General features: G+C 38.2%; 2 protein-coding genes across 3 annotated transcripts in view; both read left to right on the top strand.

Moving 5' to 3' along the window:
- LOC110068142 (hemicentin-2-like) overlaps window positions 1-18,678 on the top strand; it is a 206,275-nt gene that overhangs the window by 93,671 nt on the left and 93,926 nt on the right. The gene's annotated exons all lie outside the window — the stretch shown is intronic.
- The window catches only part of LOC110066513 (uncharacterized), a 33,319-nt gene continuing 20,289 nt past the window's right edge, over window positions 5,649-18,678 (top strand). The window contains exons 1-8 of one of the 2 annotated variants that reach the window (XM_089271121.1): window positions 5,655-6,127; window positions 11,100-11,145; window positions 11,246-11,464; window positions 13,620-13,886; window positions 14,632-14,910; window positions 15,017-15,289; window positions 16,306-16,476; window positions 16,635-16,823. In XM_089271121.1, coding sequence (XP_089127247.1) covers window positions 5,807-6,127; window positions 11,100-11,145; window positions 11,246-11,464; window positions 13,620-13,886; window positions 14,632-14,910; window positions 15,017-15,289; window positions 16,306-16,476; window positions 16,635-16,823 — 1,765 coding nt within the window. In that variant the 5' untranslated portion in view covers window positions 5,655-5,806. Of the gene's footprint in view, window positions 6,128-11,099; window positions 11,146-11,245; window positions 11,465-13,619; window positions 13,887-14,631; window positions 14,911-15,016; window positions 15,290-16,305; window positions 16,477-16,634; window positions 16,824-18,678 lie in introns of both variants that reach the window. The other variant, XM_089271123.1, reaches the window with a different exon arrangement.

Below are 18,678 nucleotides of genomic sequence, written 5' to 3' on the forward strand. Positions count from 1 at the left end.
AAACATTTCGTGAGAAGAAAAACATTCAGATGCCAACGTGTTGGCTTTGTTTTGCGGCGTCTATTTTATTTTCCCAGTATCTTGCGCGTATTTTTTAATGTGTTCAAAACGAAATAATGGATGAGTAATGAACCTCCATTGGTTATGAAAATTTTTTTCCTGAATGCAACCCGACACGAATATAATGTGAAACCCTTGGATTTCGGTGCCATTCAGCACTGGCGCTAATCAGTGCTACCACTTCATTCTTAAATCAGTTGGCGGAGTGCGCGGTCCTGTCATGGAAAATCGATGTGCGGCACATATACTATTGGAGATTATTTGCGCTGAAATTAACTCAAGCAACAATACTGCGCCGACCTCTGAGAACACCAGGATTTATTTTGAACTGGCTTTTCAAGAAGGTTACAGTATTTTCTTTTAAAACCCCATTAGCCTTTATTTCAAATTTGGCCCGACCGGGCCAGGTATATTTTATTCCTACATTTTAGTTAGGCTCGACGTTTATTCCTTATGTTCTATGGCAATTTTTGTTCCCATTTCTTGAGGTCCCACTTACAAGGTAACCATCGTTTGCTCCAGCGAATACAGCAACTTGATAAACACATTATTTTGTTCAGGTTATGAAAATTTATTGCTCTCACTGTTCGAACAAAGAGAAAGGGCTACAGAGCACTTTTTATTTGCCTCATTTTTTTTTTTTTTTAATTTGCTTTATCTTTTGTTTCAAAAAACGATATAACTACATGTAATTACATTTCTTCAGTTTTTAATTTTCTTTAAAGAATTCCGTGCACAGGCGCGTTATGTTGCTTTGTTCTTTTATTTTTCTTATTTCAGTTAAAGCAAATATTTTGAATCACGTTAATTTCGTTTAGAATAGTTTTCAATTGAAACAGATCAGTAAACAGTTGTTGTGTTTATACTAAGTAGTAAATTAAACACCAGCATTATTGAGGGACATACTTTTCATTACCCCCGCGCGAAACGTGCCTGGAAGTAGATTTTGGTTTTCCAGTCTAATGGTGACCGTTCCAGATGCAACTTCTAAGAGATTCTCGATTTCAATGAAGTAAGTATAATTGAATAGTATTTTACTTTGAACGTTTGTAATCGGAACAATTTTTGAGCTATGTTCCTAGCTGATCCTGGAGCCCGGCTTGAGGTTTCCACATGTTGTGTTGTAATACATCTTACTCGGTTTCCCGTTTTCTTTTTGCTTTATTTATTACAAACTATGTTATGGTACTCTTTTGAATTCTTTCTTTCAAATTTTCAGTCGTGTGTATTACATGAAAGAACAGTTCGCCTTAGATGGATAAAAAAACAGTTCTCTAAAGAATATCACGTGGTCTCTATTCCCAAAAAAGAAACTCATATTATTTCTTTATTCGTTTTCCGTTTGTTATGGAGAACAGATGTGAACATTTAAGTCTCTGGAAACTTCTAGAATGTCAAGTCACGCAATGTTTGTGCCAGAATTTTCTATTGTCACGCTATGGAACATTTTAGAACATTCTACCGCATGATGTAATTATAATGTAATGTTACATAAATAGAAGCTCCAAGAATGTTCTAAAATATTGGTTAAATGCATATAAAGAATCAGCTAGGTAGTATATACACCCCGGTTAGTAGTTCTCGGCAGAGACCGAGTGGAAAAGCTATAGAGTGTTATTGCTGTTGTAAAAGCTATTGAGGAACTTTGTTTAAACTCAAGTGGACCGTAAGGAGATTTCTTTGGAGACATCGAGATTTATTGTGCGTTCGTGTCAGTGGTGATTAAAGTTTAGCAGTAGGCTTAACTTAGTTTAGTAGTAGATTGTATTGTTCAGAAATCGCTCCTTTGTAGCTAAGATTATATTACGTGTTGTTAAATAAATAAGTTGGGTTCGTAGAAGAGTTTCGTAGTATATCTTTCTGGCGGTCAAGCGATACCGTAACACGTTAAATTTAATGACAGTTCAAATAAGGCAACATGTTCTATTCCTCACTTCTGCAAACAGTGACGAGTGCTTTAAATGGAGGGGGTTTGTTACGCCACAAAATGTAATAACTAACGCAAAATGTTACATCTTTTGACGCAAAATATGACTGAATTGACTCGAATGTACACTGTGTGCTGGTGGTTAAACTTGGCCACAACAACCCTCCGCACTGCTTTAGCTATTATATTTCGATGGTCTAAACCAGTTATAAGGTATTTGTTTTTTCAGATTCCTAAATTAAGAAATTGCTGGCACTGTTTGTTTTACTATTGATACTAGTAGAGGCAAAGTGGAAGGCGCCAAGGGTCTCATTATTTCCATGTTTTTAGAAGTGTGAGAGGAAAAGTTAAGCTGCAGCGGTTGTCAGATTAGGTGGTAATAATATGAATGGTAATAACATGAATGCAGACCGTGCAGTAAAGACTAGTTAAAAAGCTACAACTGTTCAGTCGAAAGTTAAATTGAATTGACCATTTAACAAGGGTAAGAGAGTTGTTCGACAACTCTTTAGCTCTAAAGGTTTTTGATTGGAGAAAAAACACCGACTTTTCTAAATCAAATAATTTTATCTAATGCAGTCAACTTTTTTCCTAGCGACCACTTCTCGGAAGCGACGACCTCTCGCGGGTGACCACTTTATTGTACGAAGGTATTGGACAAGGAATTTTCTTAAGTCATGTGATCGTGCCTTCGGACATGTTGTGTGTATTTATTGTCGTTTGCTTAACATTAGAAGATATCAAGTCGCTGTCCGTCCTTGAGCTCGGACGGACAGACACGGACTTGGTATGACAATCACGAACAATTCTTTTAAACTGGAGAAAAATTTTGAACTGGTCATTTACGGTGACTAATAGGTTTGTATAATTTGACTGAGAGGGGTTTATTAAGCTTGGGAAGAACGCTGATATATCTGAATTTCCCTTATACATTGAGACCAGAGTTGTTACATTTTGCGTCGTTACATTTTGCGTAAAGAAGTTGTTACAATACGAGTTAGAGAAATGGTTACATTTTGCGTCAAAAGTTGTTACATCTTACGCCAATGTTACATTTTGCGCTATATTAGTTGTTACAAGGCGTAAAGGGGTTTTCGTTCAACACGGTCTGCGTGAAGAAACGACAAAGTCATACGCACAGAATGCACAATGGATCTCACTTTTTCAAACAAGTTTGAAGAAGCAATAGAAATAGATCTCTTCGTATAAACTGGTAGTTGATGGTTTCAGTAATGTTGAGTAAAATTAAAGCAGTATTGAAATTTTCACATTCCATTAAGCCTTATTAACCGAACATAGCAAGAAAATTATACTACAAAAGAGTTCCGGAGCAAACAAATTGTACGAACAGTCTTCATCGATCTTGTTGTGAGATTTGCTGACAGACGGACATCTTTGTCGGGATGCAAGGAGGTGGGTCTGAATGGGGTTTAGTGTTTAGTGTTATTTAACCATAATTTTTAGTTTTTGCTGATAAATTGGCCAAATTTTTAATGTTTACTGTTTCTGGAGAAAATACTGTTAAGTGTCAGAAGGGTTTTTCGTGGAAACCCCACAGGGTCCCATAGTCTTTTAGCATTGTAAATTCTTATCTGCTCTACGAAAATCGGTAATAAAATCACTCGTGAACTTTGAGCTAGTGCCCAAAGCCTTACAAAGGTTCTGTAGTCTCTTTTTTCGAAGTATTCTCTCTATTCTGGGAAGCCCGGGCAGCAGTGGGAACTACCTCGCACCAGGAGCCCACGATCCTTTGGTCAGCGTCGAAACATCGTGACGGCGAAGGCGGCATCGGTATCGAGTGGATTCTCCTCCCATGTTGTCAAAGTTTTACTGAGTTTCTGTAGAAGCGGAGAGGATTATGGTTTCAAAAGGCATAGAAGCAGGGTCACTCTCGACCTTTCAAAGCAATCCAGCGTGGCAGCCGTCAGGAAATATCTGAGGGAATTTCTTGGGCTTAACGAGTAGTCTATCTTTGGTAGTCTCTGTACATCTTCGGTAGTCTTCGGAAATCTTCGGCTGTCTTCGGGAATCTTCGGAAATCGTCGAAAAGATCGGGAATCGTCGGAAAGTGACCTAACACTTCTTGCTATACTAAACAAAATAACATTGCCCTTTTAGGCGCTGTTCTTGTTTCCTTCTGGATAAAATTTACTGTGACAGAGAATTTTTTTTTACTGATAGTGTTAAAATGCCTAAAATTTAACTGTTCTGTGTTACAGAGCAAAACATTTAAGCGTTAAATGTTATCGAGGTACCCCCATTCAGACCCTCAAGAAGAAATGACGTCGTCGGCCCTCAATAAAGTCAGCTTCCATTTATTACATTTATTTCTACATCGTAAAGCAGTGATTTTCTAACTGATAATTTTCTAAAAATTAACTTTTTTTAATTAACGGTTTCTAAAAGCATGTGACATATGAAACTAACCCCTGCAGCTGTACCTAGTGTACCTGTGCGCATTGCTCTTGTCTCTCCAAACTGACCTCAGTAAGTTTGCGCAAAAAAAAAACAACAACAACAACAAGAAAACAAGAAAAGAAAATAAATCACCTCGATTACGTATGTTTTTTTTGTTTTGTTTTGTTGTTTTGTTTTGTTTTGTTTTTTTGTTATCCCGAGAAGCATCTTCGACCATCGCAACTGGCAATTAAGTCAGTTTCCCCTCGAAACTACCTTAAAAATGAATACTATTATGTAACGAAGATTAACAGCTAAAAATCCTGTTGTGACCCTTTTACAAATGACACTTCTGCTTTCGAGCCTACAATGGACATGATCTATGAGGCAACCTATTGGGAAAGGAACACAACTTGTAATGAATACCCAACAGTAAAAATAGATCCCTGCCGTCATAAGGCGCACGGATCAAGCACGACACATTGATTAATTTTGAACTTGAAACTGATACTATCGCGTGCCAGTTGGGATGCTGTTCAATCGCCGCTTAGTGGACACAAACAAGTGTTCCCAGTTGCGTCGGCAATCTACATCAAGGGCAAAACTAACGAGCCGTGTAACTTTGTATGGAATATTCAAGAAAACATTTCAACAGGAATTTCAAAATTCCTAAAACTTTGTTTTTTCATACTAGAATACAACTCATCTATTCGTCGAAAACAGCAGTCGCCTTATCCAAAGCTTCTTTTTTTTTTTTTTTTTTTTTTTTACATTTCCAGAGCACAGAAAGCCTCGGTTCAGTAGGAGAATGGCAGGTTCCGGCAGCCTTCCGGTAGTACTAGGGAAACGAGGAAAGAAACAAAACTAGTGTTGAAAAAATCTGTCGCCTGAAGCGGAGTTGTAAATTAGTATAAAATCCTGGCAATCGCAGCCTGCTGTTATCTTTAGGAAAAAAAGCACCACGGATGATGAGTTCAAGCAGTCGGATCACGAGATGAAAAGAGTTCCATAATTAAATTAATTAGCGCGGATTGACCTGTGATGATATTTCACATGACCACACTTGCGCAACAAAAGACAAAGCTGGAGCGATTTCAAATCTTTTTTCGATACAAAATACTGATAACGAAGAGCTAAATTGAACTTCAAACAAATCCAAATTGCTTTCGCTCAGCTCATCAAAATCTGATCCGTCTCGTTGTTGGTATAAACATAAAAGGAAGCTGTAACCGATACTCAAACGAGTTGTGCACAATACGAAGACAAATAAATGATAAGATGAGTAGCATAAAAAGAGGTCAACATTGACTTAACATCCCGTGATCGTCTGAAAACCAAAACCAGCTATATGTTGTATGATAGATAAAAGGAGGTTAGAGCAACCATCCATCAGTCGCCCAATCTATTAGCAGATCAGCAAAGATGGAGAGCAAAGGCAATAAGCGCTCCAGCGCTCTCTTCGTCGGCCTCTCTTTCAATTTAATTCTGACGTTGGGTTCCCTTGGTTTCACGTGCTATTCTTTGAATCGATTTGATTCTCGTCTAACAGCAGTTGAACAGGATTTGCTGGTTGTAAATCATCCAGATCAGTTTACCAATCGCGTGATTGGTAAACCAACATCTACGCATTCGCCTCCAAGCGGATCGCAAAGGAAGGAAGCTGTCGCTAAGAGAGCTGTCGACAGACCATCCATGTGCCGCAAATGCAGCAGCCCCTGTTTAAACACAAATCGCCTTCGAAATGTAAGTTTTCACATTACGTGTGGTCATAGAAACCGTATTGCAAATGTAAATTATGTATTTGTTTAGGGGAGCCTTCTTTAGTTTGTGAAAAAACTGTCTTACTCACTGCCCTTGCTGAATTGATCAATATACTTTTATCTGGCACTAAAATGAATCCGAAAGGAAATTAATTATATCAGGAGTGCGCATATTCAACATCAGACGCGTTAACTTTCAAGTCACATCTTTATGTGGAATCTAGGTTAATTAGCTCGCATCTTTAAACAATGCATTATTTCCGGAAGGGCCTGCCGCTAGACTATGCATGAAATAAGTAGAACGTGTTTTCGAAAAACTTCCAGAGAGCATACAAGAATCTTATGATTTACTTTAAGATTAGGGCTCCATGCTGAGCGAAAATTTTACTGAGCTACTATTAATGTAACCATGTATCAGTTTACTTTTGTCGGTGATTTGTTCACATCATCGCGTGCTTCCATGTTGGCAATTTGTGCCAAGGTTAAAACCACTAACAACTGTGGTGTCATACTGCTCTCGTTGGTCATAACAGGATAACTTAATATCAAATATGATCCAGTTATGTCGTATTTATGACTGACTAGGACCAAAGCAACTCAGTTGCGTGCTTTAATAAAACGCCAATAGCATATTTCATGAACGTTTTATCCTGTTTTGGCATCTTCTCAGAGGGGGATGAATAGGTTTGCCGATCGACGGATTTTAAAATTTGTCCCATAAAAGCGCGCGGATTGCGGACTTTCGCCATAAATTGAGCGGAATGGCGGATTTCTAAAATACGGCGGATCGTGGATCAGCTCTGAATTTCAGTGGGGGATTCTACATTTCTTGAAGTTCGGATCATGGATCCTAAATGAAGTGCCGATCATAGATCTTTGGTCGGCACGTTCAACTTTTATCGCCTTTATTTCTTTCTTTGGAGGAAACATCGTCATTAAATTTTGTGATCCTTATTCAATATGTTGAATTCTTTACAATTTTTGCGAACTTGAAAATGGCATCCACATTTAGCAGTTTATTAGACAATGTGCTCTCACACTTCCGTTTCCTTCTCACACAAAACCAAGTGGCAAATCTGTTTGGTCAGTTTTCCATTGTATTGAGATTAGAAACTGAGTTATTATCCCATGATTTCTAAAATACTGCGATGTCGTCCGGTCTATAGTTCAGGCCAAAACGCTCAAAAACCACAGATTTCGGCGCCGCATATACTTGTACGCACATACCCCAAAAGGGAGAGGGAAAAAATAGTATCACATATTACTGTTGCAGTGAAACTACGCCACAGAAAGATTTCAAAAACTGCGGTTCCGGATTTGAACGAAAATATTGGCGGATCGGCGGATTTAGCGAAAAAATTGCACGGATGGGTGGATTTATTTACCCCTATTAACCCCCCTCTTCTCAGGAAGTTTTACAGTTTGCCTCTGCTGTTGCTGCTGTTGCTTGTTTTTCGTCCTCCAATATACTGTGCTGTTGAGTCATCAATCGTATCTGTCATCAGTCTAGCGGACTGGTGTGAGAACATTTTCTTTCAACAAAAAATACCATGATCACGTGTTTTACTCCTTCATATGGGCTTGTTCAGCACATATTCTAGTCAGCATAGTTACCACTGACAGTCGTATGTTAGTTCCGTTTCAATTTTGTCGCTACTCAATACATTAACACATATGCTGGTATGCAGATGCAGCGACAAAACTAATGCAAGTGGCGAAACTTTGGACAGATTTAAGTAAAGAAGAAAACGTCAGAACTCGATCCGCTATATAGATAAACAAAAGAAATAAACAAAACTTGTGTTACGGGGGAATGACGCTAACGCATTTGTCAAATCAAGTCTGTTTTTAGCTTCAATTGTCTGAATTTAATTGACATTTGATTGACTTAAAAAGAGAGAGATTCTTAAGTTTTACTTTTTTTCCCTTACGACTGTGATCATTTATGGAGCTTAGCATTTTTTCGGTTTTAACTTTACTTGTATAGGAAACGTGACCTAAGAACCTTTTTAGCCTAAACACCTCAACATCAGGATTTCATTAAACAACGGTATGCATTTAGTTAAGTTGCGTCGACATACCAAGTAACCCTGAAATGTGTAATTATATTTAGGTGTTTTACGCTTGTTATCTGAGGTTTGTTGCTTTCACGTCATTGTTCGGTAACAGTTTATTCCTCGGCCATAGTTAAGACTGCTGAGGGATTCACGTACAGATAGGTCGTTACCTCGACAAAGAAGGAGCTGATGAATTCAGGCAACATGGCTTGACTTGCGTGCTGAAAGCCTCGGCCAAGAAAAACTTTGCAGTTCTATTTCTTCAAATTAAACAGAATGAGTCCGCCAAACTCATGCGCTCTCCAAAGTTTCGATTATCAGGGCCTGTTTGTGTGGTTTAAACGTCGAACAAGGCAATTTTCAATCTGAATTGATCATACCTCTTTCAAACTTGCATATATTTTTTTTCTGTTACATTTTTTTTTTTCCAATGGACGAACGAAATCAATTTTGAATGTTGGGATCACTTCATCGTTTTTGCATGGGCTACCCATAAGATAACATCATGCAGAACGCTCTCTTTGTTCATAAAAAAAGAGTAATAACAAACATAAATCTGTGATGACTACTTTTTCCCTTAATTTCTTTTCTTTTCTTTTCTTTTCTTTTTCTTTTTCTTTTCTTTTCTTTTTTCTTTTTTCACATTCGCGTGTTTCAGTTTCGGTTGGTATTTGCCTTTACTTAAGGGTTTGCGTTTGCGCGTTTCGGTTTCACATTTGCGTTTAATTTTCGTCTGCGCGTTAACGTTAACATATACGAGTTTGAGTTTTCCTTCATGTTTTTGCCGTTGTCGTTGCTTTGGCCTTGGCTGAGCAAAAATGGGTGGGTCTAGTAGTAGTATTAGATACAACTGCGTGACAGTTTTATAGCAATTCTACCTTTACTTTAATTAGTAGATATATACCAATACTTGTTCCCTTTTGTGTAACACTAGCAACACTGCAATTTATAATTCACAATTACATTCTAATAACAGCTCCTTGTTGAGAGAATATTCTTCTTGTAGCTCATACAATCGAGTGTCAATCACTGCTCCTGCTGTTCTGCCTTTTAGACATTTTTGTATGGTGGGCAATATTACTTTAAATAAGAGCCAACGGCGACAATTTATTTTGCATTAGGTAGATAGCCCTCTAAATGCTTTCAAAATAGCATGTTTGGTCAAATGCGCAAGTCCAACACACAGATCCAGCATTTAGAAACTTAACCACTATCAAATCTCTTGGTGAGTAAATAGTGTCACCTTCCGGGGTACAAGACAGGATCGGCATTGTTTACTAAACTCAAAACACTTGAAGATCGATGTTTGGCACGACTTCGGAATTTAGAAATCACTTTAAAAACCAGCAATTTGATACTACGTACCAATAGTGCAATGCTACTTAAAAACAAACAAACAAACAAACAAACAAATCCGTCAAATCCTATTGAAAAAGACACCTTAGGTTTTGATTGACAGATATGCCGAAATGCGGTTGCTCTAGAAATGACAAATAGGGGAACAATCCATGTATCGAAACATCTGCAAAGAATGAATAAACAACTGACTCAAAGTATCAGCGTAACAAAGTAAATAAAAATTGCAATAAAATCTGAATAGGGAGGGGTGTGGCGTACAAGCCTTTCCTTGTAAGTCTGAAGAGTAATCTGCTTTTAGGCATACAATTAAACAAATAAGCAACTCCAATCAGATTAAAGCTGTCTGCATGGTTATCTGATGCTCTCACGTTGTTGTCAGCATTACATGCCTCAACACTAAAACTTCCAGCACCGATTTTTCATCTCTGTTTCTTTCTTTTAATTTTGCAAATGAAAGTGGCAAAAGTTCAATTGAGGCCTTACACTACTGTAAAATGATATTAAAGTCGTTTAAAAGTCCAAGCTTTCGCCGTTCTACGGCATCATCAGGGATAAGAAAAAAAAACATTTAGCGTAAGTCTTATATACAGATGTAAAGTAAAAACGTGTGAAAAGCGAAAGAATGTGAGGGGTAAAATGTATGAGATAAATAATAAGGTACAAATATGAATAAAAAAGAATGATATGATCTAATGAGCGAGTGTCAAAGTACAAAGAGTCTCTGGATATGTTAAAATAATTATATTTAGAATAAAAGGTCCGCGAATTCGCTGCGCTCTTCTCGGGAGTTGAGGGCAGGTTTGTAGTTTTGTATGTAAAGCACTTCGAGCAGTCGTAGATTTGCGGGTTCGCTTTTTAGTACAATGGTCTTGATCTCGATGCCTTTGTGGACTTTGTTTTGACACTCGCTCATTAGATCATATCATTCGTTATTATTCATATTTGTCTCTTATTAGTGATCTCATGCATTCTACCCCCCCCCCCCCACATTCTTTCGCTTTTCACACGTTTTTACTTTATATCTGCGTGTAAGCCTTAAGCGGAATATTTTTTCTTATCCCTAAGGATGCCGTACATCGGCCAAAGCTTGGATTTTTAAACGACTTTAATGTCATTTTACAGTAGTGTAAGGCCTCAGATGAACTTTTGCCACTTTCATTTAAAATGCTACTGAAGGACAACATCCAACGATATAATTTTGTAAAACACACTTCATTGGAAATAATTACAACATGAAACTTGACATGTAGTTACAGAACTTATGTTGTTTCAATTTATTTGTTTTCGTTTATTATCACATAGAAGATTAAATTAATAACCCAAAGTTCGTGGAAAACTTTCACGACTTATTGTCATTTAAACGCCACGGTGCATGCTTCTACTTTTGATTTTTTTTTTTCTTTGCTGTGAAGCCAACAATTTACAATGAATACTTAGTTGTGATAATTGCTTATCTCGTTACTTGTAAAGGCTTGTGAATCAGAGAAAAGGGAGCTAATTTTGAACTTTTTGAATACAGTTTATTTTATTAATCAACAGAATTTGACATACGAAACAAGTAATGAAAGAATAGTTTGTGTGGAAGGTAAGATTTGTGCGTTAGTTAAATCTTCCAATGCACGAGCCTATTCCAGTTCCCGTATGTAAGATGACCGAGCTTGTGTTAATTTTATCATGTCGTGTAGGACCTCGAGGGTTACCAGGACCTCCCGGTTCACCTGGACCTACTGGTCCCCAGGGCCCTCCCGGGCCAAGTGGTAGAAGAGGAAGAAAGGGAACCGCGGGTCCCCCTGGACGCCAGGGAAAACGAGGTAGCAGAGGATTACCAGGATCCCCCGGACCTGCAGGCCCCTCTGGTAAATCTTCACAACGTAAAGGAAGTCCCAGTAATGGTCGCCAGTTAGGTAAGAATATTTGGCGTGGAGATGAAGCTGTAGTGCAGTGTGATGATTGACGGCTGTGTAGAAGTGGATGTGACTTGAATTGATGTGTCTTAGTACACCTTCGAAAACATCGTCCTACGGTGTGTCGGTTTCTTCTTTTATATCTTACATTTTAGAGTTGGCCTGCTGTCCTAGCTTGAACCATAAGGGACGTGATAGTTAATCTCCATCCATTATTGCTCGTGTTTGTTAAATCATCATTAGTTTTTTACGTCGTGTTTTCAAACAATTGGGCATAATGACACGTGAGAATAGACCGGACTGAATTGCTTAAAAGTGATTGATACAATTTTGATTTAATATAGGATAGATTTATCCGCTTCCAAACAGTTGCAGTATTATTAATGATGAAACTGAAAACCAATTTTAATCACCTGTTGTGAATAGTGAGGTCGATGAGGTCCTTGAAGGGTAATCTACCCTAATCAATTCGGATGCGTTATAAGATGATACAGTTGAAAAATACATTAACCGCTATTAGACCAGACAGGAAGACCAAATTAAAATACAAGTATACTTGGAATATAATTTGAGAGAGCAATAAAAGAACAAGAAGAATTTTTTTTTTTTTTCATGTAACATGTGAAGTAACCAGTGCTTTCCAAATTAAAGCAGTCAATAGAATAGAAAGTGAAGGTGAATTAATCAACATGACACGAGCGTGGAACAAAGAAAAATTCTGAGTCCCCGACAGGAATCGAACCCATGACCTCCCGAACACCAGACGGGCGCTCTATCCACTGAGCTACGAGAACTCATGGAAAGCAAGGTCATTTAACTGAGTTCTATATGACAGGTGTCCTGTATACTGCTAGGATCAACGCTATCGAATTCATCGTGAGTAGTGATAAGTTAATAATGATGGTGAATTTTAAGCTCGGTAATGAAATGTGAAGGTGAATTAGTCAACATGACACGAGCGTGGGACAAAGAAAAATTCTGAGTCCCCGACAGGAATCGAACCAATAACCTCCCGAACACCGGGCGGGCGCTCTATCCACTGAGCTACGAGAACTCATGGAGAGCTTAAAATTCACCATCATTATTAACTTATCACTACTCACGATGAATTCGATAGCGTTGATCCTAGCAGTATACAGGACACCTGTCATATAGAACTCAGTTAAATGACCTTGCTCTCCATGAGTTCTCGTAGCTCAGTGGATAGAGCGCCCGCCCGTGTTCGGGAGGTCATGGGTTCGATTCCTGTCGGGGACTCAGAATTTTTCTTTGTTCCACGCTCGTGTCATGTGGATTAATTCACCTTCACATTTCATTACCGAGCTTAAAATTCACCATCATTATTAACTTATAGGATAGAAAGTGTTTCGGCGCAACTGTTCGGAAATCGTGTTTTAAACAATCTGTCTAGCTAACTGATTACTTAAAATTCCTGTTCGATGAGGCGTAACAAAGAATGAGTAGGTCTTGCCGTTTTTAATGGCGGTGATTCCGAGGATCTAGAGGAGCTGAGCAAAGTACAGGAGTAGCGAAGTAAAGATTGGCCTAGCCCACCGTACTCTAAATAAAAGGAGAAGAGAGAAGCGGGGTGTAATTGGACACATTCTCGCTTATTTCCCAGAACGGCACAACCACCTGTGTTATCTGTATAGCTCTTAGTGCTTCGGTTTACGATACTCAGCTTGAACAAGCTAAGAGTTAAACAATAGAGAGACAAAGTTAAATTTCATAAAGTTTGGCTAGCGAAGACAATGTATTGTGCAATTATTTAAGGTATTTTATTAGTGTAAATAGTGTAGCGTACAGATATTCGTTCGAAATTTACTACGATCAAAAGTTATTCATCCAACATGTACATTGTTTACATTGGAGCCGACCAAGCCCCAAGCAAAACTGACCTGGGGTTTTGTCACAACTGGAAAAGTTCAAGTAGAAAAGCTAAATTTGATTTGGGCTGTACCTCAAGAAATTCTTACCGTTTTTTCGTGATAACTTTTCAGGTGCATAATAACTCGATGATGGCGCTGAAGCATTCATAATGTTTGGTTAACGTTGGTGTTTGAATACAGGGCTTAGCTCGCTGACCTACAAGTAAACTTACACCTCAAACGTGACAGAGTTATAACAAGAACCACCTACTTTAATATGTTTACAGAATCACCACACTTTGTTACAAAGCCTTCTTCTTCCATGACGGTGAAAGAAAAACAAAACGTGACTTTACCTTGCAAAGCAGCTGGGTTCCCACCGCCGGCAATCACGTGGTATAAAGATGGTCAAGTGCTAGAGGTAGAAAAGAAACAGTTTAAGAAAAGACATTTGGAAATAATGAACATATTGTATGAAGATCACGGCATCTACACTTGCACAGCGGAGAATCTGTTGGGCAGAGTTCAGTTTTCAGTTAATGTAACTGTGAACGGTAAGTGCAGCATTGAATTTAACGAATGTAATTACCTCGGCGTTATATTTGGAAACAAGTGACCTCGTCCTGGTTTCAACATCACCTCACAAAAGGGTAAAGCAAACTTGAAGCGTTATCTGCAACTTGCACATGGAACAATTGACTGCACCTTGAAGAAAATAGCTTAACTATTTTGTTGCTAAAATAACTAATACCATAATTTGGAATTTTAATACAACAGCTTACGCGAAACAACATTTCTCACTGACCATACCAGAGATGATTTCTCTGAATTAACTCGGACTTCAGCCTAGTTTTTCACGTATACTGTTCAGTAGTAGATTTAATTTAGGCAAACCTACAATGGGTGTCAAATGTAGTTTAGAAAGTTGACTGAATCGAGTCCTAATTTCCATATTTCAATTATTCCATTTAAAATTCGGTTTACATTGAAAGCTAGACCCCCTACCCCTTTTCAATAGTGCACAGGAAAGAGAGAGGATCAGGAGGTTGTATCGTAGAGTTGAGGGGTCAAATTCATTTTAAGTAATCCAAAACAGCAAAGTGTCTAAAGACTTTTGTCACCCATTGTAGATTCAATTTTACATATCGACAATAATCAACGATAATGTACAAAGCGAGCATCAATTTTTCTTTTGATACCAAGTAATTTTACCGTATGAAACTCAGACAATGACAAAATAAGTTCGATCTAGAGACTCTATATGTTATCAGTTCTTTATTCTTCCTACTCTATTTGTAGTACCTGCAAAGTTTGTCACAAAGCCAAAGGGTTCAGTAACTGCTTACAAGAACTGGGACATGATTCTCAAATGTGACATATTTGGTTATCCCTTCCCTGTGATCACGTGGTCAAGACCACTCAAGCAACTTCCAATCAACAGACATGTCATTCATGGGAACAAACTTATGATAAAACACACAACAGAGGATGATGGCGGTGCTTACGTTTGCCAGGGAGCTAATGAATTGGCCATGAGGGGTATCATGGGAGTGATATGGATCATTGTGAAAGATGTTGGTAAGCTTAGAATCAAAAATTATGTTCTCTATTTTTTATTTTTTTATTTTTTTTTCGTTTGAGAAGATAGAGCGGACATAATGATTGATGTTTTTACTTCTTTAAGTGAATCCGTACATAGTGTCTAGTCCTCCCAGTGAAATTCGAGTGCAGAATGTTGGTGATTCTGTCAAGTTAAATTGTTCTGCCCGTGGCTTGCCGCTACCTAAAGTCAAATGGTTCAAGGATGGAAGCATAATTTCTACGGTGGCGCACGAGGAGAATGATTTGATAACAAGTGAGTTTGTGATTCATCACGTCAACCCGAGTGACGCTGGGATCTACACGTGTCTATTCGAAAATGATAAGAATGGGACAGCGGAAGCCAACACAACTCTGAGTATGTCAGCAGTTCATTTCTTTTTGTTCCCTGACTTAAATGGAAAATGAGTTCATTTTCTATAAGGTCTGTAAGAAAAAGACATTTTGCGATGTTAACTATCTGCTATACCGAGATGTTTTTGGAAAACATTGAATCTGTAGTGTAAATTAATGTCAGCTATACAAACAGTGTACTTTGGATATAACTCAAAGCAGTTTCGGTTAAATAAGACATCTTTAATCGTTTGCAAGTGCTTTAACTGACAACTTCCCTTGCGTGAATTGAAATTATTTAGGGCAGAAATTTCCTGGAGGGCCTTTTACGATAGAGAGATTTTGTCGGTAAAAACGTACTGTAGGTATGTGACAAGAGGTATCATTTGGGGTGGGTGATTGCGTGGGGAGAGGGTTTGTGGGCAGAAGGTAGATATTAGTGGTAGCGCCATATGAACACGTACAAGTATTCTATAACCCGTTATTTTCTTCAATTCTTATTGGTTTAAGTTAATTACGTGACGCGATAGGGTTCATCCGCGGAGAGACACTGTCAGCCCATAGTGCCCGTCCGAAGAAAATACCCGGATGGATTGTACTCGTCCATGAAAATGTATCTGTAAACCGGCGGGCTTATAGAAAATAAACAATTGAAATTGTTTTAAATTGGTTTTTGTCTGTTTTCTTTTTTCAAATTTACATTTGGTTTGAACGGGTTTCATCTAAAACAGTTGGGAATAATTCGATACGATGTTTAAACTAGCTCCCGGAAGAAAATTTAGTGGTGAACAATAAAGACAATAAACTGTTTATGTCTCAGAACTATCGGCCTAATAGTTGCCCCTAAGAAATTCGACGCTCTTTAAACTTGCATATTTGCTTTAAGAACATCAAATTTTCGCTAGGCAATTATCAGCCGATAGTTCCGCGACAGAAACGCTCTAGTTTTTTTTTTTTTTTTTTTTTTTTTTAATTATATGCTTCACAGTATATTCTGTACAAATGATAAGTTCTTTTAACGATTCAATTTCTTCTTTTAAGTTTTAGTGGATTGTCTTGACCCGGGTTCTCCATTAAACGGACAAAAACTTGGCTCACGATACTGGACTGGGGAATCCGTGTCGTTCATTTGTCATCCGGGATATCGCTTAATTGGACCAACAACTAGAGTGTGCCTGCCTTCTGGTAACTGGAGTGGTATACAACCTAAATGTAAGTAATGTGATTTATGTTTCCGTCTGCGTGCCTTTGTAGTAATCTGGTCGATGTTAACAAGAAATGTATGTAAAACAGTTTGAACGAGATACATTAGTAAAGTTTTGTTCGATAGCACGCTACTTATACATGTACCTCCATTCACTTTAATTAAGGTCGAAGAATCTGCCCACCTCTCGAAAGCCTGGAACTTGGTTTTATTTATGGTCAGCAATTTTGGGAAGGGAAGAGAGTTTCATTCAGTTGTAAGCCTGGTTACTGGCTGAAAGGGCCCTCTGAACGTCACTGCTTGAGGAATGGTTCGTGGTCAGGGAATCAGCCCTCGTGCAATCTACTGGGATCATGTAATATATACGTTTATACTTTGAAATATCTAGGTAATAAATAACAAACGATTAATCTACTATAATCCGAAAATCAATAATAAAGGAGCGGTGACGATATGTTGAAGACAAAACACTACAGCACTTAATGTCCGAGCGTCTCTATACAATGGTGTTTGCAGATGACGTCACGGAAGTACTGGAGGTCATCTTTTTTGGAAGAATAACTATTGATTCCATACGTTGCTTCTTAATAATAATAGATCATTGTATTAAACACAAGCTCTTACTCGTACTAGTCTAACCATATCACAAAATAGGGGACACAAGACCTCGCCGATGATATGATCATCGGCGAGGTAATTCTGTCTGTGTAATAGTGTGACGCGAAATCTCGTCGGTGATAATCGGTGGTATTTTGGCTACTTTATATACTTGATTTGTTTTTTGATTGATATTTCCTGGGCGTCGTGGTACTAGCTGCTTAACCTCCATATCCCCTTCTTACAGAGAAGGCGGCGAAATTTTGCTCTTGAGTAATACGTTATAGTTTGAAAGCGACTACGTAGCTTTCATGATATTTTTTTCTTTTGTCGGTACGAAGTATGGGAAAAATAAAGGCCGAATTAAGACGTAAAACAACTTGCAACTTGTTAACTTTAATTTGCAAAGTTAGCGCTTGCAATGCTACTTGGAAAAAAAAAAAAAGCATAGATATGACCATTGGGACTACAGTATTTTGGAGAGAAGCATGACATTCGAGTTTGAAATTGAAATAAGGTTATGTAGATAGCAGCTCTTACCCCCAACCAAATTATAATTTTACGATAAGCATATCTATATTAAAATTATGGATCGTGATTGGTTCTTCGTGCGCCTATTCGTCGCATATTCGAAGATCAATCAAAATGGGTGTCCAATTAAACGTATCCAATTACAAAGAAGTTTCAATTGAACACCTGTGATTGGATACTTCCGTAATTTACGAGTCAATTATACGCGCTTTAATGACTTTCTTCTTCATGTTTCCCACAGTTTTGAAAACTTATGGGGAGCGCTACTGATGTTTTCGGTCAAAAGAAGTTCTCAAAATACTTTCTTTTTTTTTAAGTTTAAAGTTTGTCTTAATAAGGAAACTTAAGAAAACCACAACGACGAGGGCACCGAGAACGTCATCAAACAAAGAGGTTTAATAAGCAAAACACTAGCTGTGCACGTGCGTTATAAATCTTTGTACATTTCTTTGCTTTTCTCTGCAAAACAAGAACGTGAAGTGACGAAGTCCCTGGTAGTCTGAGGAACGCGCACGACGACGGCTAATGTTTCGTATTTCCATTTGGAATTGAACGCTGTCATTGCATATTTAGCCTGAGCACGTTTTTAGAGCTGCTGGGGTTCTGAACAAGTCTAAAAAATTGCAAATTTCGCTGATAAAATTCATTTTTAACTTGGCGTCTAACCCGGCTTCTCCGTCCACGTTGTTTAAGCTTCTAAAGATACGAGTAATTAGTAACTGGACCTCGTGTCGTACGATTCAGGAAGTAATCATGCTCGTAATTTCAAATCGGCCTCGTGCTACGCGCTCGTCCGATTTTGGAATTACCCGCGCGATTATCCCCTGAATAGGCCCCGTTCGGCGATATATCAATATTCTAACATGGTTCCGAGGCTTTCGGGGTAAAAACTGTATTTTTCTTTTTCTTTTTTTTGTTTTAATTGTCTTTTGTCTCTCAATTCCCAAAAGAGAGTTGAATGCAACACCAAACATAGAAGTTTGTCATGAAGGCCCCGGAGCCATGTTAAAATATAAGGTGGCCTATTGTGCGACACGAGGTCCAGTTACTATTACTAATTACATATAATTAAATCGATTTTG

The sequence above is a fragment of the Orbicella faveolata genome, unplaced genomic scaffold (assembly GCF_042242905.1).
Source record: "Orbicella faveolata isolate gen_17 unplaced genomic scaffold, um_ofav_v1 contig_34, whole genome shotgun sequence".
NCBI lineage: Eukaryota > Metazoa > Cnidaria > Anthozoa > Scleractinia > Merulinidae > Orbicella > Orbicella faveolata.